The 24980-nt window shown below is 45.6% G+C and overlaps 1 protein-coding gene across 1 annotated transcript in view; it reads right to left on the bottom strand.

Moving 5' to 3' along the window:
• The window catches only part of LOC147122436 (noelin-3-like), a 104805-nt gene that overhangs the window by 50185 nt on the left and 29640 nt on the right, over nucleotides 1-24980 (bottom strand). Inside the window, exons 2-5 of the mRNA XM_085983594.1 lie at nucleotides 23371-23514; nucleotides 22053-22208; nucleotides 21756-21975; nucleotides 14434-14540 (exon numbers count right to left, since the gene is read on the bottom strand). Coding sequence (XP_085839720.1) covers nucleotides 14434-14540; nucleotides 21756-21975; nucleotides 22053-22208; nucleotides 23371-23514 — 627 coding nt within the window. The remainder of the gene's footprint in view (nucleotides 1-14433; nucleotides 14541-21755; nucleotides 21976-22052; nucleotides 22209-23370; nucleotides 23515-24980) is intronic.

The raw sequence follows: 24980 nt of genomic DNA on the forward strand, positions 1-24980 counted from the left end.
TGAATTGATCACAAAGATACGTTTAGACTGGCACTCCATTCAGGCACCGACGGTGACCAGTAAGAAAAAAAACAATGATGACGTCATACCTGGACGATTAAAAGAAATCTTGGCTAACGCCAAAGAAGTGTTTCAACAGGAACTAGGAGCCCTGAAAGGCGCCACCGCCTCAATAAAAGTGGAAAATGCGGCAATTCCCAAGTTTTTTAAGGCAAGGCCGGTGCCATACGCAAATCGTACAGCCGTCGAGGCAGAGCTGGAGAATTTGGAAAAAGCAGGCGTGTTATCCAAGGTAGATTGGAACGAGTGGGCAACACCCATCGTCCCGGTCATGAAGAAAACGTTGAATAATGATAAATCTGAAGAACAGAGAAAAGTTCGCATCTGTGGGGACTTCAAGGTGACTGTAAACCCGGTTCTTCACACGGTACAGTATCCTCTTCCGAGGATAGAAGATATTTTCGCCTCACTATCCGGAGGGAAACATTTCACCAAAATTGACTTAGCACAGGCATATCTACAGATGGAGGTTGAGGAGGCCTCTAAAACGTATCTCACGATAAACACACACAAAGGCCTGTACCAGTACAATCGACTGGTTTTCGGAGTGGCATCAGCTCTGGCTATCTGGCAAAGAACTATGGAGCAAGTCCTGCAAGGGATTCCGGGGACTCAATGCTACCTAGACAACATCCTTGTAACAGGAGAAAACGACAACGAACACCTTGCCAACTTGGAGCAGGTGCTCACGAGGCTGAGAGAACGGGGCCTACGAGTAAATTGCCCCAAATGCAAATTTTTCCAGAAACAAATATCATATTGTGGCCATGTCATTAACGAAGAAGGGTTGCATAAGTCACCTGAAAAAATTGAAGCGGTCGTAAAGGCCCCAGCGCCTGAAAATGTCTCACAATTAAGGTCGTTCCTGGGATTAGTAAATTACTATCATAAATTTTTACCAAACTTGTCGACGGTTCTGCACCCGCTTAACGCACTGCTACAAACGGGAGTAGTTTGGAAATGGAGCGAAGACTGTAAACGTGCCTTCCATAAATGCAAAGGCTTGATCACGTCCAGGGAAGTGTTGGCTCATTACAACCCATCACTACCAATCAGACTGGCATGCGATGCATCCCCTTACGGCGTGGGAGCGGTATTATCGCATAGATTCCCTGATGGCTCGGAGCGGCCGATAGCTTTTGCGTCACGCTCATTGAACTCAGCTGAGCGTAACTATGCCCAGATCGACAGGGAGGCACTCAGCCTGGTGTGGGGGGTGAAGAAATTCAACCATTACCTACACGGACAAAAGTTTACCTTGTTGACTGACCATCAACCCCTCGTCTCCATATTCAACCCTAAAAAGGGCGTTCCCATTATGACAGCGCAAAGGCTACAGAGGTGGTCCCTTTTCCTAGGGGCACACCAATATGACATAGAGTACAAAGGAACAAAACAGCATGGGAATGCTGACGGGTTATCGCGCCTACCGTTGCCAACGGTGGAAGAGGCGCCTACAGTGGACCCAGTGGAGATATTCCACTCGACCATAGTGGAATGTCTACCGGTGACAAGTTCTACCATTGAAAAGGAAACGCGAAATGAACCGACTCTCTCACGAGTCTACGATTTAACGGTGAAGGGATGGCCAGCACATGGCGAACCAGTGTTGCCAGCATTCTCGCAAAGAAGAGAACAGCTGTCAGTGTGCCGAGGAACCTTGATGTGTGGATCCAGAGTGGTGATTCCACCCAAACTCAAGGTTAGAGTGCTAAAGGAGCTTCACGAGGGGCATCTGGGTGGAGCGAAAATGAAGAATTAGCCAGAGCGTTTGTGTGGTGGCCAGGTATCGATGGAGACATCGAAGAAATGACCAAGAGCTGTCTCGGATGCCAGAAGGTCCAAAACGCCCCACCACAAGCCCCTCTACATCCATGGGAGTGGCCCTCATCTCCATGGCAAAGGATACATATCGACTTTGCTGGTCCATTTATGGACTCAATGTTCTTAATCGCGGTGGATGCACACTCCAAGTGGCCGGAGGTAATAAAGATGTCCTCCATCACCACGGAAAAAACCATCACAGTATTAAGGACCATATTCGCCAGGAATGGGCTGCCTGAACAGGTCTGTTCTGATAATGGACCGCAATTTGTATCCGAAGAATTCAGGAAGTTCTTAAAAAACAATGGGGTTAAGCACTACACGTCCGCCCCATACCATCCCGCCACCAATGGATTGGCTGAAAGGTTTGTCCAGACCTTCAAGAAGGCCATAAAGGCCATGGGTAATGAAGACATAAATCTACAACATAAGGTAGATAACTTCTTGTTTGCGTACAGGAATGCAACACATGTGGTTACAAACCAAATGCCCGCCATGATGTTTTTCAATAGAAGACTAAGATGCCGGCTGGATTTGGTAGGCCAAACGTCAGAAGGGACATAGAGAACTGTCAATTTCAAGACATGAATGAAAGGCCAACTAGAACCTCCCAGATAGGTCAACCACTTTTGGCCCGGGACTACCGTACCGAGAAATGGCAGCCTGGAACTATTTGCACACGACTAGGACTGCTGATGTATACCGTGGACATTGGAGAAAGCATAATAAGGCGCCATGCTGACCAGATCATAGAGTCATCCGAAAAAGGACAACCTACACCACAACTCTATATGCCTAGTGATGAAGCAGAGATACCCATAGTATCTACCTCCGATCCGGTGATACTGGAACCAGATAAACCCGACACTAGCATTGAAGCCGAATCGACCTTGCCAAAAGAACCTACTACACCACTGAGGCGTTATCCGGACTGAGTCAGGAAGCCTCCAGAGAGACTGAATTTGTAATTGATTAACTTCAGCAAATGTGTATATTATTGTTCTTGTAAAAATGTTATTTAATGATTACTTAAAATGTTACGTACTATTTATCTAAAAGGGGAGGAATTGTAGTGTATGTACCTTTAAGAGGAACTATATTTTTGAAGCCCCTGTATACTGTAGTACCAGTAGTGACCACTCGGGTATATAAGCCTGTGTAGCGTCTTGTGTTGTTAGTTCACCTCCGGACTTTGTTCAGTAAACACTTGTTAAATCAACTCCTGCATTCCGTGTCTCCATTAACACATGGATCTAACAAATACGGCACCCATGAAATGACACGGGGATTTGAAAAATGTTATTGCTGCGGCAGAACAACCCATGACCAGAAGGACTGCTGGTCCAAGGACAAAACATGCAGGCAATGCGGAAAGATGGGACACATTGCACGAGTTTGCAGGTCCGGGAAGAAGAGTAACGACAACAAAAAGACTACTAAGGAAAAGTACAGGAAAATACAAAAGATGACGGACAGTAGTTCCGAAGACCAGAAGAGCGATAGTGAATCCGGGAACAAGAGACTAAGCTGTCTCAAACTACACAACGTAATCACAAAAGAGGATCACCGAACCATTTGGGTCACCGTCACAATAGCAGGGTCACAAGTCAAAATGGAATTGGATACAGGATCAGCCCTGACCGTCATGAATCGACGAGACTACGAGCAGCTATTCTCACACATACCCTTGAAAGACACATCCATTGTCTTGAAGACATATACGGGGCAGAAAGTAAACCCCAGAGGGAAAATAAGGGTGCCTGTCAAATACAACGGCAAGGAAATACAGAAATTGTATCTGTACATACTGCAAGATGGTGGACCACCGTTATTGGGACGTGAATGGATCAGAAAGATAAGTTTAGACTGGCACTCCATTCAGGCACTGACTGTGGCTGGTAAAAAGGATGACGACGTCACACCTGGACGATTGTCAAAAATCTTGGCTAACGCTAAAGAGGTATTTCAACAAGAACTGGGAACTCTTAAAGGCATAACCGCCTCGATAAAAATAGAACAGAATGCAATTCCCAAGTTTTTCAAAGCAAGACCGGTACCGTATGCAATTCGCCCAGCCGTCGAGGCAGAGCTGAAGAATCTGGAGAATGCAGGCGTGTTAACTACGGTAGACTGGAGCGAGTGGGCGACACCCATCGTACCTGTCATGAAGAAAACGTTAAACAATAAGTCTGAGGAGCCAAGGAAGGTTTGCATCTGTGGGGACTTCAGGGTGACTGTGAACCCAGTCCTTCACACAGTACAGTATCCTCTTCGCGGATAGAAGATATTTTCGCCTCACTATCTGGAGGGAAACGTTTTACAAAAATAGACCTAGCGCAAGCATATTTGCAGATGGAGGTTGAAGAATCCTTTAGGAAATATCTCACGATAAACACTCACAAAGGTCTTTACCAGTATAATCGACTGGTATTCGGAGTTGCATCAGCTCCGGCTATATGGCAAAGAGTGATGGAACAAGTCCTGCAAGGGATTCTGGGGACTCAGTGTTACTTAGACGACATCCTAGTGACAGGTGAAAATGACAGTGAACACCTTGCCAACCTAGAGCAGGTGCTCACTAGACGAAGAGAACATGGGCTACGAGCCAATCGCCCCAAGTGCGAGTTTTTAAAGAAACAAATATTGTATTGTGGCCACGTGATTGATGAAGAGGGGTTACATAAGTCCCCTGACAAAATTGAAGCAGTAGTTAAGGCTCCAGCGCCTGAAAATGTGTCGCAACTGAGGTCATTCCTCGGATTGGTGAATTACTACCATAAGTTTTTGCCGAATTTGTCCACAATTCTGCACCCACTGAACGCCCTGCTACAAACTGGAGTGGCATGGAAATGGAGCGATGAATGTAAGCGGGCCTTTCAGAAGTGTAAAGGCCTGATCACTTCAAGAGTATTGGCTCACTACAACCCATCACTACCGATAAGATTGGCGTGTGATGTGTCTCCCTACGGCGTTGGAGCGGTACTGTCACATAAATCCCTTGATGGTTCAGAGAGGCCGATAGCTTGCGTCACGCTCGTTAACTGCAGCCGAGCGTAACTACGCCCAGATTGACAGAGGCCCTCAGCCTGGTGTGGGGGGTGAAGAAGTTCAATCACTACCTGCACGGACAGAAATTTACTCTACTAACTGATCATCAACCTCTTGTCTCCATTTTCAACCCTAAGAAGGGCGTCCCGATAATGACAGCACAACGGCTACAGAGGTGGTCCCTTTTCCTAGGGGCACACCAGTATGGCATCGAGTACAAAGGAACTAAACAGCATGGGAATGCTGATGGATTGTCGCGCCTACCGTTGCCGATGGTGGAAGAAGCACCTGCAGTGGATCCTGTGGAGATATTCCACTCGACCACAGTCGAATGTCTACCTGTGACGAATGCAAACATAGAAAAGGAAACACGAAATGACCCGACACTCTCCAGGGTCTATGATTTAACGGTGAAGGGATGGCCAGCACATGGCGAACAACTGTTGCCAGCATTCTCACCGAGAAGAGAACAGCTGTCAGTGTGCCAAGGAACCTTGATGTGTGGATCCAGAGTAGTAATTCCACCCAAATTGAAGGATAGAGTGCTCAATGAGCTTCATGAGGGTCATCTGGGAGGCGTAAAAATGAAGAACTTAGCCAGAGCGTTTGTGTGGTGGCCGGGAATCGATAGAGAAATCAAAGCGATGACCAAGAGCTGTACAGGATGCCAGAAGGTCCAAAACGCCCCACCACAAGCCCCTCTACATCCATGGCAAAGGGTACACATTGATTTTGCTGGTCCATTTATGGACTCGATGTTTTTAATTGCGGTGGATACGCATTCAAAGTGGCCAGAGGTAATAAAAATGTCCTCAACCACCACAGAATAAACTATCACAGTCTTACGAACCATATTCGCCAGAAATGGGCTGCCTGAACAGATTTGCTCCGACAATGGACCACAGTTTGTGTCTGAAGAGTTCCGGAGGTTCTTAAAGAACAATGGTGTTAAGCATTACACATCCGCCCCATATCATCCAGCCACCAATGGATTGGCTGAGAGGTTCGTTCAAACATTCAAGAAGGCTATCAAGGCAAAGTGTAATGAAGACATACCCCTACAACACAAGGTGGATAACTTCTTGTTTGCCTACCGGAATGCGACACATGCGGTTACCAACCAAACTCCAGCCATGATGTTCTTCAATCGAAGACTAAGGTGCCGCTTGGATTTGGTTAAGCCAAACATCAGAAGAGATGTGGAGAACAGGCAGTTTCAGAATATGAATGAAAGGCCAACCAGGAGTTTCAAGATAGGTCAACCAGTTTTGGCCCGGGACTACCGCACAGAGAAATGGCAGCCAGGAACGATCTGCACACGGCAAGGACCTCTAATGTATACCATGGACGTTGGAGAGAGTATTGTAAGACGCCATGCTGACCAGATTCTAGAGTCACTGGGAAACGTCAAATCTACACCACGATCCTATACACCTGGTGATGAAACCGAAGTACCAATTGCATCTACCTCAGAATCGGTGATATTGGAAGCAGACGAACCAAACAACGACATTGATTCCGAATCAACTTTGCCAGAAGAACCTGATACCCCAAAGAGGCGTTATCCGGACAAAGTCAGGAAGCCTCCTCAAAGACTGAATTTATAATTGATTAACTTCAGCTAATGTATATAGCAACTGTAATTGTAAATATGTTATTTAATTATTAATCGAATGTTATGTACTGTTTAGCTAAAAGGGGAGGAATTGTAGTTTATGTACCTTGAAGAAGGAACTATATTCTGCAGCCCCTGTATGCTGCAGTACCAGTAGTGACCACCCCTGTATATAAGCCTGTGTAGTAACTGTGTATAGTAGTTCCAGTTTTGTCTCCATTCAGTAAACACCTGTTATAACCAACTTCTGCAGTCCGTGTCTCAATTACACACGGACGTTACAATTACCATTGCCGAATTCCCCACTAACATCATCCTGGGGGTCACCATTGACCAGAAACTTAACTGGATCAGCCACATAAATACTGTGGTAACAAGAGCAGGTCAGAGGCTGGGTATTCTGCGGCGAGTGTCTCAGCTCCTGACTCCCCAAAGACTTTCCACCATCTACAAGGCACAAGTAAGGAGTGTAATGGAATAATCTCCACTTGTCTGGATGAGTGCAGCTCCAACAACACTCAAGAAGCTTGACACCATCCAGGACAAAGCAGCCTGCTTGATTGGCACCCCATCCACCACCTTAAACATTCACTCTCTCCACCACCGGCGTACCGCGGCTGCAGTGTGTACCATCTACAAGATGCACTGCAGCAACTCGCCAAGGCTTCTTCGACAGCACCTCCCAAACCCACGACCTCTTCCACCTAGAAGGACAAGGGCAGAAGGCGCATGGGAACACCACCACCTCCAAGTTCCCCTCCAAGCCACACACCATCCTGACTTGGAAATATATCACCGTTCCTTCATCGTCGCTGGGTCAAAATTCTGGAACACCCTCCCTAACAGCACTGTTGGAGCACCTTCACCACACGGACTGCAGCGGTTCAAGAAGGCGGCTTACCACCACCTTCTCAAGGGCAATTAGGGATGGGCAATAAATGCTGGCCTTGCCAGCAACGCCCACATCCCATAAAAAACGAAATCAAAAGACAGGGCTTTAAACTAATGAAGGGGTGGGTGGAGGATTCAGGAAAGAGCAAATTAAAAAGCTGCGAGAGAAATGTCAAGGCTCTAGAGCAGAGTTTTAGGAAAAATAAGCAGATTTGGTCAGGAAGGGGATTTCAACTACCCCAATATTAACTGGGATAAAATGAGTGAAAAGGGTCTCGAGGGTGCGGAATTCCTAAAATGCATCCAGGAGAACTTATTTAGCCAGTATGTAGCAAACCCAACAAGGGAGGGGGCGGTTCTGGACTTTGTTTTAGGGAATGAAGCTGGGCAGGTAGAAGGAGTATCAGTGGGGGAGCATTTTGGTGCTAGTGGCCATAATTCTGTTAGATTTAAGGTAGTTATGGAAAAGGGCAAGGATAGACCGGGAATAAAAATTCTACATTGGGGAAAAGCAAATTTTGCTAAGCTCAGAGGGGATTTAGCCATAGTGGACTTGAAACAGATACTTGAAGGTAAATCAGTGTCAGAGCAGTGGGAGGCATTCAAGGAGGAGATCCAGAGGGTTCAGACCAAGTATGTGCCCTTAAAGAAAAAAGGTGGGACTAACAAATCTAGAGCCCCCTAGATGTTTAGGGACATACCGGGTAGGATAAAGAAAAGAAGGGAGGCGTATGACAGATATCAAGGGCTAAATACTCCAGAATCTTTAGAGGAGTACAGAAAGTGCAGGGGTGCAATTAAAAAGGATATTAGGAAAGCAAAGAGAGCATGAAAAATTCTTGGCAAGTAAAATCAAGGAAAACCCAAAGATGTTTTATAAATATATTAAGAGTAAGAGGATAACTAAAGAAAGGGTAGGGCCTATTAGAGATCATGAGGGTAATCTGTGTGTGGAGGCAGGAGACATCGGTAGGGTGCTTAATGAATACTTTGCATCTGTTTTCACAAAGGAGAGAGGTGAAGCAGACATTGCTATCGGGGGGGAGGTGTGTGAAATATTAGATGAAATAAACATAGTGAGAGAGGAAGTATTAAGGGGTTTAGCAGCTTTAAAAGTGGATAAATCCCCAGGCCCGGATGAAATGTATCCCAGGCTGTTAAGCAAAGCAAAAGAGGAAATAGCAGAGGCCCTGACCATCATTTTCCAATTCTCTCTGGCTTCAGGTGTGGTGCCGGAGGACTGGAGGACTGCTAATGTGGTACCCTTGTTTAAAAAGGGAGAAAAGGATAGACCGAGTAATTATGGCCAGTCAGCCTAACCTCAGTGGTAGGAAATTTATTGGAAAGAATTCTGAAGGACAGGATAAATCTTCATTTAGAAAGACACGGATTAATCAAGGATAGTCAGCATGGATTTGTTAAGGGAAGGTCGTGTCTGACAAACTTGATTGAATTTTTTGAGAAGGGAACAATGAGGGTAGATGAGGGTAGTGTGTTTGATGTAGTGTATATGGACTTTAGCAAGGCTTTTGATAAAGTTCCACATGGCAGACTGGTCACGAAGTCAAAAGCCCATGGGATCCAGGGCAAAGTGTCAAGTTGGATTCAAAACTGGCTCGGAGACAGGAAGCAGAGGGTAATGGTTGATGGGTGTTTTTGTGACTGGAAGGCTGTTTCCAGTGGGGTTCCGCAGGGCTCAGTACTAGGTCCCTTGCTTTTTGTGGTATATATCAATGATCTTGACTTGAATATAGGGGGTGTGATTAAGAAGTTTGCAGATGATACTAAAATCGGCTGTGTGGTTGATACTGAAGAAGGGAGCTGTAGACTGCAGGAAGATATCAATAAATTGGTCAGGTGGGCAGAACAGTGGCAAATGGAATTCAATCTGGAGAAGTGTGAGGTAATGCATTTGGGGAGGGCTAACAAGGAAAGGGAATACACATTAAATGGTAGGACACTGAGTAGTGTAGAGGAACAAAGGGACCTTGGAGTGCAGGTCCACAGATCCCTGAAGGTAGCAGGCCAGGTAGATAAGGTGGTTAAGAAGGCATACGGAATGCTTGCCTTTATTAGCCGTGGCACAGAATACAAGAGCAGGGGAGTTATGCTTCAACTGTATAAAACACTAGTTAGGCCTCAGCTAGAGTACTGCGTGCAGTTCTGGTCACCACATTACAGGAAAGATGTGATTGCACTAGAGAGGGTACAGAGGAGATTTACAAGGATGTTGCTGGGAGTAGAGAATCTTAGCTATGAGGAAAGACTGGATAGGCTGGGTCTGTTTTCCTTGGAACAGAGGAGGCTGAGGGGAGACCTTATTGAGGTGAATAAAATTATGAGGGGCCTAGATAAAGTCGATAGAAAGGACCTATTTCCCTTAGCAGAGGGGTCAAATACCAGGGGGCACAAATTTAAAGTAATTGGTGGAAGGTTTAGAGGGGATTTGTGGGGAAGTTTCTTCACCCAGAGGGTTGTGAGTGTCTGGAACTCACTGCCTGAAAGGATGGTAGAGGCAGGAACCCTAACCACATTTAAAAAGTACTTGGATGTGCACTTGGGATGCTCTAACCTGCAGGGCTACGGATCAAGAGCTGGGAAGTGGGATTAGGCTGGATAGCTCTCTGTTGGCCGGCGCGGACACAATGGGCCGAAATGGCCTCCTTCCGTGCTGTAACTTTCTATGATTCGATGATAAGGGACAAAGAAAGTAACAAAGGTCATAGGGCATCAGTGACTAAGGTGACATCAGGGAAAAAGAGAAATAAGTCAAAGCTAAAGGCACGATATCTGACTGCACGAAGCATTCGCAACAAAATAGATGAATTCATAGCTCAGATAGCAATGAACAGGTTTGATCTAATAGCCATAATGGAGACGTGGTTACAAGTGGCCAAGGTTGGTAATTAAATATTCCAGGAGACTTAACGTTTAGAAGAGATAGGCAAAATGGAAAAGGAGGAGGGGTAGCCCTGAGAATGAAGGATGGGATAAAGACAGTAGAGAGAAAGGATCTTAGCTCCGAAAATCAAAAAGTTGAATCAGTTTGGGTGGAACTAAGAAACAGCAAGGGGCAGGAAACATTGGTGGAAGTTGTTTATAGGCCACCGAACAGTAGCTGTAATATCGGGCAGAGTATAAATCAGGAAATTAGAGGTGCATAATATAAGGGTAATACAGTGATCTTGGGAGACTTTAATCTACATATAGACTGGACAAACCAAATTTGCAGTAATAGTGTGGAGGATGAATTCATGGAATATATGCAAGATAGTTTTCCAGATCAGTATGTTGAGGAACCAACTAGGGAACAGGCTATTTTAGATCTAGTATTGTGCAATGAGAAAGGGTTCATTTATAACCTTGTAGTAAAGGGGCCTTTAGGGAAGAGTGACCATAATGTGAGAAAATTTTATATTGAGTTTGAAAGTGATTTAGTTAAATCCGAAACTTGAGTCTTAAATCTAAACAAAGCAAACTACATAGGTATGAGGGGCAAGTTGGCTAAGGTAGATTGGGAAACTACATTAAAAGGTATAACAGTAGACAAGCAATGGCTAACATTTAAAGAATTAATACATAATTTACAAAAAATATACATTCCTTTAAGACACAAAAACCCCACAGGAAACGTGATCCAACCGTGGCTAACAAGAGAAGTTAAAGAAACTCCAGGATGATTTGGACAGGTTGGGTGATTGGGCAGAAGCATGGCAGATGCAATATAACGTGGATAAATGTGAGGTTATCCACTTTGGTGGCAAAAACAGGAAGGCAGATTATTATCTGAATGGCAATAGATTGGGAGAAGGGGAAGTGCAACAAGACCTGGGTGTCCTTGTGCACCAGTCGCTGAAGGTAAGCATGCAAGTGCAGCAGGCGGTTAAGAAGGCAAATGGTATGTTGGCCTTCGTAGCGAGAGGGTTTGAGTACAGGAACAAGGATGTCTTGCTGCAGTTATACAGGGCCTTGGTGAGACCACATCTTGAGTATTGTGTGCAGTTTTGGTCACCTTATCTGAGGAAGGATGTTCTTGCCATGGAAGGAGTTCAGCGAAGATTCACCAGGCTGATACCTGGGATGGCAGGAATGATGTATGAGGAGAGATTGGGCCGATTGGGCTTATACTCGCTGGAGTTTAGAAGAATGAGAGGGGATCTCATTGAAACTTATAAAATTCTGACAGGACTGGACAGACTAGATGCAGGAAGGATGTTCCCAATGGTCAGGGAGTCCAGAACCAGGGGTCACAGTCTAAGGATAAGGGGTAAGCCATTTAGGACAGAAATGAGGAGGAATTTCTTCACCCAGAGAGTGGTGAACCTGTGGAATTCTCTACCACAGAAGGCAGTAGAGGCCAATTCATTAAATATATTCAAGAAGAAGTTGGATATATTTCTTAAGGTTAAAGGGATCAAGGGGTATGGGGAGAAAGCAGGGACAGGGTACTGAATTTGGATGATCAGCCATGATCGCATTGAATGACAGAGCAGGCTCGAGGGGCCGAATGGCCTACTCCTGCTCCTATCTTCTATGTTTCTATGTTTCTATAAGATAGTATTAGATAAAAGAAGAGGCTTATAATGTTGCCAAAAATGTAGTAAGCCTGAGGATTGGGAGGATTTTAGAATTGAGCAAAAGAGGACCAAGAAATTGATAAAGAAAGAGAAAATAGAATATGAGAGTAAACTAGCGAGAGACATAAAAACAGATTGTAAAAGCTTCTATAGGTATGTAAAAAGGAAAAGATTAGCGAAAGTAAATGTGGGTCCCTTACAGGCTGAGACAGGAGAAATTATAATGGGGGATAAGGAAATGGCAGAGAAATTAAACAAATACTTTGTGTCTGTCTTCACGGAAGAAGACGTAAAAAACTTCCCATAAATAGTGGAGAACCAAGGGTCTAGCGAGAATGAGGAACTGAAAGAAATTAGTATTAGTAAAAAAATAGTACTGGAGAAAGTAATGAGACTGAAAGTCAATAAATCCCCTTGACCTGATGGCCTACATCCTAGGATTTTGAAAGAGGTGGCTATAGAGATAGTGGATGCATTAGTTGTCATTTTCAAAAATACCATAGACTCTGGAACGGTTCCCGCGGATTGGAAGGTAACAAATGTAACCCCATTATTTAAGAAAGGAGGGAGAGGGAAAACGGGAAATTACAGACCAGTTAGCCTGACATCAGTAGTAGGGAAAATGCTAGAATCTATTATTAAGGAAGTGGTAACAGGGCACTTAGAAAATAATAATAGGATTGGCCAGAATCAACATGGATTTATGAAAGGGAAATCGTGTTTGACAAATCTGTTAGAGTTTTTTGAGCTTGTGACTAGCAGAATAGGTAAGGGGGAACCAGTGGATGTGGTGTATTTGGATTTTCAGAAGGCATTTGATAAGGTGCCACACAAGAAGTTATTAAACAAAATTAGAGCTCATGGGATTGGGGATAATATGCTAGCATGGATCGAGGATTGGTTAACGGACAGAAAACAGAGAGTGGGAATAAGTGGGTCATTTTCGGGTTGGCAGGCTGTAACTAGTGGGGTACCGCAAGAGTCAGTGCTTGTGCCTCAGCTATTCACAATCTACATCAATGATTTGGATGAGGGGACCAAATGTAATATCCAAGTTTGCTGGCGATACAAAGCTACGTGGGAATGTAAGTTGTGAGGAGGATGCAAGGAGGCTTCAAGGGGATATAGACAGGCTAAGTGAGTGGGCAAGAACATGGCAAATGGAATATAATGTGGAGAAATGTGAAGTTATCCACTTTGGTAGGAAAAATAGAAAAGCAGAGTATATTTTAAATGGTGAGAGATTGGGAAATGTTGGTGTTCAGAGGGACCTGGGTGTCCTTGTATATGAATCACTGAAAGTTAACATGCAGGTACAGCAAGCAATTAGGAAAGCAAATGGTATGTTGGCCTTTATTACAAGAGGATTTGAGTGTAAGAGTAAAGACGTCTTACTGCCATTATATAGGGCCCTGGTGAGACCACACCTGGATTATTGTGTATAGTTTTGTTCTCCTCACATAAGGAAGGATATACTTGTCATAGAGGGAGTGCAACAAAGGTTCACCAGACTGGTTCCTGTGACGGGGGATTGTCCTATGAGGAGAGATTGAGTAGACTAGGCCTATATTCTCTAGAGTTTAGAAGAATGAGAGGTGATCTCATTGAAACATACAAAATTCTTACAGGGCTTGATAGGGTAGATGCAGGGAGGATGTTTCCCCTGGCTGGGGAGCCTAGAACCAGGGGTGACAGTCTCAGAATAAGGGGTCGGCCATTTAGGACTGAGGTGAGGAGAAGTGTCTTCACTCAGAGGGTGGTGAATCTTGGGAATTCTCTACCCCAGAGGGCTGTTGAGGCTCAGCCGTTGAGTATATTCAAGACAGAGATTGATAGATTTTTGAATATTAAGGGAATCTAGGGATATGGGGATAGTGCAGGAAAGGTAGAAGATCAGCCATGATCTTATTGAATGGCGGAGCAGGCTCGAAGGACCAAATTCACACAGAATTCACAGAAACCCCACAGTGCAGATAGAGGCCATTTCGGCCCATCGAGCCTGCACCGGCACATATCCCACCCGATCCCCGTAATCCCTACCCCAACACATATCCCAGTAACCTCACGTATTTAATCCCCCTAGCACTAAGGGTCAATTTTTATCATAGCCAATCAACCTAACCTGCACATCTTTGGACTGTGGGAGGAAACCGGAGCACCCGGAGGAAACCCACGCAAACACAGGGAGAATGTGCAAACTCCACACAGACAGTCACCTGAGGTCGGATTCGAACCCGGGTCCCTGGCGCTGTGAGGCAACAGTGCTAACCACTATGCCACCGTGCTGGTCTACTCCTGCTCCTATTTCTTATGTTCTTATGTAATACTTTCCACCATTTGCCAATCCGAGTAACTACCTTTTACCCTACTCTCTGTTTTCTGTTTTGCATCCAGCTTGCTATCCAAATTTCCACAAACCTTGTTGTCTTTCTCTGTTGCGAGAGGATCCATCATCCACGCTCCAAACCTGGTTCCAGAGGTTTTCACTGTGATGGGGAGACTGATTTTCATCAACTTGCCACACGCTGGAATAATAATTGACAAACATTTCATAGAGTCATAGAATCTTAACGGCACAGAAGGAAGCCATTCGGCCCATCGAGTCCATGCTGGCTCTCTGTCGAGCAATCCAGTCAGTCCCATTCCCCCGCTCTAGTCCCGCAGGTTTATTTCCCTCAAGTGCCTATCCAGTCTCCCCTTGAAAACACTGAGTGTCTCCGCTTCCACCACTTCCATCGGCAGCGAGTTCCAGGTCATCACCACTCGTGTAAAAAAGTTTTTCCTCACATCCCCCCTGTATCTCTTGCCCAAAACCTTAAATCTGTGTCCCCTAGTCCTTGTACCATCAACTAGTGGGAACAGCCTTTCCCCGTCTAGCCTATCCAAAGCCGTCATAATCTTGTACACCTCTATCAAATCTCCCCTCAACCTCCTTTGCTCTAATGAAAACAAATCCAGCTTCTCCAACCTGTCCTTGTAGCTAAGATCCCCCATCCCCGGAACCATTCTGGTAAATCTCCTCTGCACCCTCTCAAGGGCCTTCACATCCTTCCTAAAGTGTGGTGACCAGAACTGGACGCAATACTTCAGTTGTGGCCTAACCAGCGCTTTATAAAGGTTCAGCATTACTTCTCTGTTATAAATCTCATCATTCATCAAGAAACTACTCGTGAAATAATGCTGGACGGCCAGCTGGTGGCGCCGTCCAAGGAGTATAAATACTCGGGCGTGGGCCCAGCTTTTCAGGGACATTTTGTAAAACAAGGAACTAGTGAAGTACAACTAGACTTCCATGTTCTGAAACAAGTTGATTAAAGCCTTGCTTTATACTCAAACCAAGTGTGTAGTGAGCTTTATTACGTCAGTCTCTACTTTTATACTCAGTGGGGCAGAAATTCCTCCCCAAATGCGTGAGTACGGAAGGGGTACTCACGCGTCTGGCCGGAGGAAATGCCGGTTTTCACCATGCACAGCGCATGCGCTGAAAACCGGCATTTCCTCTCCTCTCACCCGAGAGTTGAAGAGGCTAGCACGTGCGCTGTAGGGGGCAGCGCGTGCGTCTTGGATTTCCTGTGTTTTGGGGGATTTGCGCATGTCTAAAGGCCTCCGGTCTTTACGCTTGTAAAAAGCACATGTAAGTATTTATTTTTACAGGTAAGTGGTGTTTTAGTGTAATTTAGAAAAAAAATTCCACAGGTTTATTATTTTAAACAATCTACAATAAGGTAAGTTTAGTTTTAGACCCTTTTTATTAAAAATTTATTTTTTTCAAAAAAAAAAATTGTTTAAATTATTTTTTTAAACTTATTTATACTTAATTTAATGATTGGGATGTTTTTTTAAATTTTATTTAAAGTTTAAGTAGTGTTTTGGGGTGCAGTACTTCTCATGAGTTTGACAGTTCTTACTCTCAAACTTATGAATGAAGTTTCCCCTCCCCTGATTGGCTGAACAGTGCTCACCTGATCCCAGCTGGCACATCGCACTAACTACGCCGCTGGGTCAGGTTAGCACAGCGCGCCGACATCAGAACCGGGCCACTGACAGGAAATCCACTGCGGGCCAGGTTTCAGATGTCGGCGTGCAGGGTGAGCGCACATCGGGGGCTTGCACGAGCGGCAAGCCCCCGACACCAAGTTCTGGGCCAATATATCTATTGAAAGGGTGGACAGCTTTAAGCTCCTCGGAGTCCACATCACGGAAGACCTCTCCTGGTCCCTCAATACCTCCTCTCTGGTGAAGAAGGCCCAGCAGCGCCTATATTTCCTAAGGAGGCTGAAGGGATGTAACCTGTCACCCCTGATCCTCTCTAACTTTTACCGCTGCACAATAGAGAGCATCCTGACGAACTGTATCACAGTATGGTATGGCAGCTGCAGCTACTATGACCGGAAAGCCCTGCAGCGGGTAGTCAAAACTGCCCAACGCATTACCGGCACCCGGCTACCGACCATAGAGCACATATACCAGAAACGCTGTCTACGGAGGTCACAGTCCATCATCAAAGACCCTACCCACCCCAGCCACAGTCTGTTCGCCCTCCTGCCATCTGGGAGACGCTACAGATGCATTCGCACCCGTACGACCAGATTTAGGAACAGCTTCTTTCCCAGGGCTGTCATCCTACTGAACTCCACAAATAAACTCTAAAGCCTGCACATCTGCCAATGCACTTTATTATGGTTATGTTTATGTTAATATATTACAAGCCAAATGAATGTTGAATGTTTATGTGGTAAACCACTTTTATCGTCCACTATCGTTACACTATAGTTATCACTGTTATATCGTTACTCTATGGTTATCACTGTTCACACTGTTGTATCACTATACGAGGTCGCCTCTTGTCACGCTGCTATACCTGGGCTGACCACTGCTGACACCGCCCATGACTCCACCTACCTGCCCAGGTATAAAGGTAGTCGACTGGCTGGCATTCCTCCTTGTTGTATCCGATCACCCACGAGGGTGGGCTCTGTTATTTAGCCAATAAAAACCTATAGTTACTTTCTTAACTCGTCGCTTTTCATTGGATGAATTGATAGGTATATCAATTTAAATGTCTTAATCTAAATGTACACTCTCAGGAGCCGCAAGCCTACATTTCGTTGTACTGCACTTGTGCACTAACAATGACAATAAAGTTGATTATTATTATTATGATTATGATTATGATTATGACCACCTTCAGGGACCTATGCACATTAACTTCCAGGTCCCTCTGTCCCTGCACACTCTTTAAAACTGTGCCATTAAGTGTATATTGCCTTTCCCTGTTCCTTCTGCCAAAATGCATCACCTCACACTTCTCTGTATTAAATTTCATCTGCCACTTGTCTGCCCATTCTGCTAGCCTTTCTATGTCCTGTTACAGTCGATTGATATCATCATCATCACTGTTTGCCACACCCCCAAGCTTGGTGTCATCGGCAAATTTAGAAATTCTACTCTGTATTCCAATATCCAGGAATAATATTTATCAAAAAATGCAGTGGCCCCTGGGGAACACCACTGCCTACCATCCTCCAGTCTGAAAAACAGCCATTTACCACAACTTGCTGTTTTCTGTCCTTAAGCCAATTCCTATCCAAGCTGCCACTGACTCATCTATTCCATGAGCCTCAATTTTGTTAACCAGCCTTCTATGTGGTACTTTGTCAAACACCTTCCGAAAATCCATGTAGACAACATCCATTGCATTCCCTTCATCAATGCTCTCTGTTACGTCACCAAAAAATTCAATTAAATTAGTCAAACACAATCTTCCTTTTACAAATCCGTGTTGGTTCTCCTTAATTAGCTTAAGCCTCTCCAAGTGCCCGTTAATTTTTTCCTTGATTATTATTTCTAAAACTTTACCCACCACTGATGTTAAACTGACCAGCCTGTAGTTACTAGGATTGTCCTTACACCCTTTCTTGAACAACGGTGTCACATTTGCCACTTTCCAATCCTCAGGCACCTCCCCCGCATCTAGAGAAGATTGAAAAATTATGGCAAGCCCTTCCGCTATCTCCTCCCCCAATTCCCTTAGCAACCTGGGATGCAAGCCATCTGGACCAGGCGACTTGTCCACTCTAAGCATACCCAGCCTTTCTAGTACATCCTGTCTATCAATTTTCACCCCTTCCATTGCTTCTACCTTTTCCACTTCTACCGATATTTTGTCAGCATCCACCTCCTTAGTAAACACTGATACAAAGTACTCATTGAGTATTCTAGCCTTGCCCTGTGCCTCTAAGCATATATCACCTTCTTTGTCTCTAATAGGCCCCACCCCACCTCTTACTACCCGCTTACTGTTTACATGCCGGTAGAAGATTTTTGGGTTCCCTTTTATGTTAACCGCCATTCTACTCTCATATTCTCTCTTTGCCAATCTTATTTTCATCTTCACATCCCCTCTCAACTTACTGTATTTGGTCTGGTTCTCCCTTGAAGAATTCACCTGACATGCATCATACACCCTCTTTTTTTGTTTCATCATCTTCTCTATCTCCCTCGTCATCCAAGGAGCCCTGGCTTTGGTTCCCTTACCCTTCCCTCTTGTTGGAATGTACCTAGCCTGTATGGAACATTTTCTCCTTAAAGATCACCCATTGTTCTGTTACAGTTTTTCCTGTCAGTCTTTGGTTCCATTTTACCCTGGCTAGATCCCTTCACATCCCATAGAAGTTAGCCCTATTCCAGTTTAGAAGTTCCACTCTAGATTGCTCCTTGCTCCTCTCCATTACTAATGTAAATCTTATGATACGATGATCACTCGTACCCAAGTGTTCTCCCACAGACACTTGGTCGACCTGGCCCACCTCATTCCCCAGCACCAGATCCAGCAATGCCTCCTTCCTAGTTGGGCCAAGAACATATTGGTCAAGGAAATTCTCCTGAACACATTTCAGAAATTCCTCCCCCTCCTTTCCCTTTACCCTAGCATTATCCCAATCGATATTTGGGTAATTAAAGTCCCCCATTATCACCCACTCTATAGCTCTTGCATGTCTCTGCGATTTCCCTGCAGATTTGCTCCTCTACCTCCCTCTCACTATTTGGAGACCTATAGCATACCCCCAGTAGCGTGATCATACCCTTTTTGCTCCTCAACTCTAACCAAATGGATTCTGTCCTTGTTCCCTCAAGAACATCCTCCTTTTACAAAACTACAATGCCTTACTTAATCAACACTGCCACCCCACCTCCCTTTTTTCCTTCCCTATCTTTTCTGAACACCTTGTACCCTTGAATATTAAGTGCCCAGTCCTCACCATTTTTAAGCCACGTTTCCGTTATTGCCACAACATCATATTGCCACATGGCTAATTGTGCTTGTAGCTCACCAACCTTATTCACCACACTTTGTGCATTTATGTACATGCATTCTAAACCCATTTTTCAATTTTTCGTAGTCTTTCTTAGTTTGCTCCTATCTAATATGTTTCTACTACCGCCTCTAATACTATCTTCTCTAGTACTATCCAACACACTCACTCTTTTATGCACCTTATTCCTCTTTTCTACTCCTATATGCTGATGCCCATCCCCCTGCCAAGCTAGTTTAAACCCTCCCCAACAGCAGTAACAAACCTCCCCGTGAGAATATTGGTCCCGGCTCTGTTGAGGTGTAACCGGTCCGGCTTGTACAGGTCCCATCTCCCCCAGAAACGGTCCCAATGCCTCAGGAATCTAAAGCCCTCCCTCCTGCACCATCTCTCCAGCCATGCTGGATCTGTTCTATCCTCCTATTCCTGTACTCACTAGCACGTGGCACCGGGAGTAATCCAAAGATTACTACCTTTGAGGTCCTGCTTTAAAATCTCTCTCCTATCTCCCTAAACTCTGCCTGCAGGACCTCATCCCTCTTTCTGCCTATGTCGTTGGTACCGATATGGGCAATGACCTCTGGCTGTTCACCCTCCCCCCTCAGAGTGTCCTGCAGCCACTCAGTGACATCCTTGTCCCTGGCACCAGGAAAGCAACATACCATCCTGGAGTCACGTCTCCGGCCGCAGAAACGCCTGTCTGCTCCCCTAACTATTGAATCCGCTACCACTATTGCTCTTCCACTCTTTTTCCTCCCCCCCCCTGTGCAGCTGAGCTACCCGTGGTGCCGTGGACTTGACTCTGGTTACACTCCCCAGAGGAACCATCGCCCTCACCAGTACTCAGCACCGAATAATGGGGCTTCAATAATTATCGTGAGAATAAAATGTTCTCTGTGCCTCCTGAGGAGGGTGTGCTGGGAGAAACATCCACATTTGACTCACACTCGGCCAACTCGCCCAACGGGCTGATTTGCAAAGGGGGTAAATTCAAAATGAATATTTCAATGAGCGAGTGGTCAATCTATGGAACAGGCTCCTGAGGGAGTCGGTGGGAGCAGTTAGTGTTGATCCATTCAAAGTGAATTAGATCGATTTCCCCCAGAAAATAACATTTTGTGCTCCAGTACCTGAGTAATTGGAGACATGAGGTGTGGTGAGTGTAGCGAGCTCGGGAGGAAGAGGTGAGTTTGGACCTATGGGCCGGAATTTTGCAGGCGCTCAGAGTGCGGGATTGGAGGCGGGACCATGGTCAAAATGGCAAAGATTGACAGTGGGTAGGAAACCCGCTGTCAACCTGCCTCCAATCAATCTTCCCAAGTGTCGGGACCCCGACTTGCGCATGGACCCGACACCTAGTGGCGGGAAGAGGATTATAGTCACTTAACTGCCTGTTAACAGTTACTTGATACTTGTTAACAGGCTCTTTTTTAATTTTGCCGCTTCTGGCTGGGGTTTCCCGACGTCCGGACACCACGCCAGGTAAGTGTGGCGTGTTGTGAGTCTGCTGTAATGTTTCTGCATTGATGACAGCTGCAGAAGTGGTGTGAAGGATCCAATGGTTTCAGAGGTAAGAAAATGTGCGGAAAATAATTTTTAATGTATTTACACTTTTCTGTGGGTAACAAGTTTTGAATTGGATGTCTAGTCCCACCTCATTGGGAGAAGCTCTCTCACCAGTGACAGATCGCTTCTGTAACCTCACCTGCAGCTGCCATCTATTCCAGCCTATGGAGGGAGTCATTGGAGAGCCTGGGTGCAAGAGCTCACCTTTGTACAGTGATTGTCAGTGTTTGCAGCACAGGGCGGGCTTAACAAGGTCAATCAATGTAAAATAACGTCCGTGGCCCGGATGCAGTTGGGGGCGGGGCTGGAACCCAGAGACCAGCTGACCCGCTCCCAAGCCGCATCCAATGACAAAATCGCGGCCATGGTTCCCAAAGCTCTCCTCACTGGGGTTTTCCTCGCCTCATGTCTAGGTCTGTTGTAGACTCATTGATCGAGATTGATCGCTGCGATTATCATTGGATCATGTGACTACCAGGGTGGTAGAAGGTGAACTTGATGGACCCGCGTCAATTTCTCCAGTAATTCCCATGTTTGAATAATGAGACCAATCAGATTGCAGTTGTGTCACTCCCATTCATTCATATTCCCATGAACAAGTGAGGAGGAGAATGAGGAGGAGTCTCACTAAACACTATCATCATTTAAAGGGAATGAGGATTTGAGAAGGAATGATGGGCCAATGGGATTAGAGTGGACTGCTCCAGTTCAAGAGCGGCCTCGATTGGCCGAGTTGCCACCTGTCCTGTGATTATGAAATGTCTATGTTTAGTATGTGAGATATATTTCTGCAGTTGAACTGGGCCAGCTGCAAGTTTCATCAGACAAATATCATGATTCTAAATATTGAAAACTCACAGAGTTTCTTCACGCAGGCGTGCAGCCTGGTCTCCAGGTTCAGGACTCTCTGCTGAAGCTCCTCATAGTCATAAACTCCGATCTCCTCCTGGATCCCAGTCAGCACTGCAGACAAATTCCTCACCTCATCTTTGAACTGTATGATCAGCTTGCTGTCAGTTTTGTATTGCTCCAGGACAGGGATCAGTGGCAGCAACTCCTCCATTTTCTCTTTCAGCTCCTGAAAAATGTCACAAATCAGGGTCCCAGATTCAACATTCGTTTTTCCCTTACTGATTGTAAAAGATTCAGGCATACCTGGAAATGTTTTGTTAGAAGAGTCTTCCGGTCATCTTCAATTTGTCGGAATTTTCCCTTCAGTCCTTTCATTTGTGTTTCCATTTTCAACACGTACTGAAAGTCCCTCTGTGTCCTCAGATTTAGAACCTCAATGGATTGAGACATGTTCTGTACCTTTAGTCAAACAATAAACAAGATGGAACTCATTATAACACAAACTGAAAAAGATGTGGGTTATATTCAGGTGGATGTAAAAGATCCCACGGCACTATTGTGGAAGAGCAGGGGAGTTCTCCCCGGTGTCCTGGGGCTAATATTTATCCCTCAACCAGGTGATCTGGTCATTATCACATTGCTGTTTGTGGGAGCTTGCTGTGCACAAATTGGTCATGAAAGGCATTAAACAAATACTGCAAGTTCCTTCCTTCTGAAAACTTCACCAACATTCACTTTTTAAAATTTATTCATTCATGGGATGTGGGCGTCACTGGCAAGGCCGGCATTTATTGCCCATCCCTAATTGCCCTCGAGAAGCTGATGGTGAGCTGCCTTCTTGAACCGCTGCAGTCCATGTGGTGAAGGTGCTCCCACAGTGCTGTTAGGGAGGGAGTTCCAGGATTTTGACCCAGCGACGATGAAGGAACGGCGATATGTTTCCAAGTCAGGATGGTGTGTGACTTGGAGGGGAACTTGGAGGTGGTGGTGTTCCCATGCGCCCACTGCCCTTGTCCTAGGTGGTGGAGGTCGCGGGTTTGGGAGGTGCTGCTGAAGAAGCCTTGGCGAGTTGCTGCAGTGCATCTTGTAGATGGTACACACTGCAGCCACGGTGCGCCGGTGGTGGAGGGAGTGAATGTTTAAGGTGGTGGATGGGGTTCCAATCAAGTGGGCTGCTTTGTCCTGGATGGTTTGAGCTTCTTGAGTGTTGTAGGAGCTGCACTCATCCAGGCAAGTGGAGAGTATTCCATCAGACTCCTGACCTGTGCCTTGAAGGTGGTAGAAAGGCTTTAGGAAATCAGGAGGTGAGACATTCGCAGCAGAATAGCCAGCCTCTAACCTGCTGTTGTTGCCACAGTATTTATGTGATTGGTTCAGTTACGTTTCTGGTCAATGGTGACACCCCAAGATGTTGATGGTGGAGGATTCGGCAATGGTAATGCTGTTGAATGTCACCTTTGACCTTACGATGGAAGGGAGGTCATTGATGAAGCAGCTGAAGATGGTTAGGTCAAGGACATTGCCCTGAGGAACTCCTGCAGCAAAGTCCTGGGATGATTGGCCTCTGACAACCACAACCATCCACTTGAAATTTCTGTGTTGAATGAAGTAGAAGACTTACCTTCTCTAGGAGCTGGCGGAGTTGTCTGCTTCGAGCATCCCTTGAACACAGGTTCTGCTCAGGAGCCACGACTGTACAAATGCAACGCCCGTCAGGGTCCTGGGCGGAGCTGTACACTTGCCAGCCTTCCTTAGCACTGATGGTCTGTAGGAACAAAGAGTAAAGGTTGGAGATTCCGCATCGAAATTCAGCCGTCCTCATATGGAGCAATCAGACACGATGCCGTTAACCATTTACAGGGCCACAAGGAGGTCATTCAGCCCCTCGAGCCTATTCCACCATTCATAGGAACAGGAAGAGGTCACTCAGCCCCTTAAGCCTATTTTGCCATTCAATTAGATCATGGCTGATCTGTACCTCAACTCCAGTTACCCGCCTTAGAATCACAGAAGAATCATAGAATGTTTACAGCACAGAAGAAGGCCATTCGGCCCGTCGAGCCCATGCCGGCTCTCTGCAAGAGCACTTCGGCTAGTCCCACTCCCTCGCCCTTTCCCCGGAGCCCTACAAATGATTTTCCTTCAGGTAATTATCCAATTCCATTTTGAAAGCCACATTTGAGTCGGCCTCCACCACCCTTTCAGGCAGTGCATTCCAGATCCTAACCACTCGCTGCGTAAAAAAGTTTTTCCTCATGTCGCCTTTGGTTCTTTTGCCAATCACCTTAAATCTGTGCCCTCTGGCTCTCGACGCTTCCACTAATGGGAACAGTTTCTCTCTACTTGGTCCAGACCCATCATGATTTTGTAAACCTTTATCTCAACCTTCTCTGCTCTAAGGAGAACAATCCCAGCTTCTCCAGTCTATCCCCATAACTGAAGTCCCTCATCCCTGGTACCATTCTTGTAAATATTTTCTGCACCCTCTCTAAGGCCTTGACATCTTTCCTAAAGTGCGGTGCCCAGAATTAGACACAATACTCCAGTTGAGGTCAAACCAGTGTTTTATAAAGGTTCATCAGAACTTCCTTGCTTTTGTACTCTATGCCTCTATTTATGAATGTAAGAAGTCACACAACACCAGGTTATATTCCAACAGTTTTATTTGAAATCACAAGCTTTCGGAGCGCTGCTCCTTCGTCAGGTGAAGTGGAGAGATGCATAAAGACACAGCTTATATAGTCAGAGAATAATGCCAGATGATTACAGGTAACCTTTCTAACTGCCATTTATCACACCTCGGCAGAGAGATAATCACAGCAATCAAAGGTGTGAATGGTGTCCAAACAGGTCAGTCAGGAAAACATTACATCAAAGAACAATGAGGTGGGGTCACAAGGGGTAAAATGTTGCAGATGCTGGGGTCTGTATGAAAAACAAAAAACAGACAAAAAACATTTTTTTTGCTGGAAATCACAGCAGGTCCGGCCACATCTGTGTAGAGAGAACAAGCCAACGACGACTCGAGTCTGGATGACCGCACGTCAGGTGGGGTTACATGCAGCGTGACATGAACCCAAGATCCCGGTTGAGGCCGTCCTCATGAGTGCAGAACTTGGCTATCAGTTACTGCTCGACGATTTTGCGTTGTCGTGTGTCTCGAAGGCTGCCTTGGAGAATGCTTACCCGAAGATCGGAGGCTGAATGTCCTTGACTGCTGAAGTGTTCCCC

The sequence above is a fragment of the Somniosus microcephalus genome, chromosome 3 (assembly GCF_052327205.1).
Source record: "Somniosus microcephalus isolate GS21.2 chromosome 3, FLI_Smic_1.0, whole genome shotgun sequence".
In the NCBI taxonomy this organism is placed as follows: domain Eukaryota; kingdom Metazoa; phylum Chordata; class Chondrichthyes; order Squaliformes; family Somniosidae; genus Somniosus; species Somniosus microcephalus.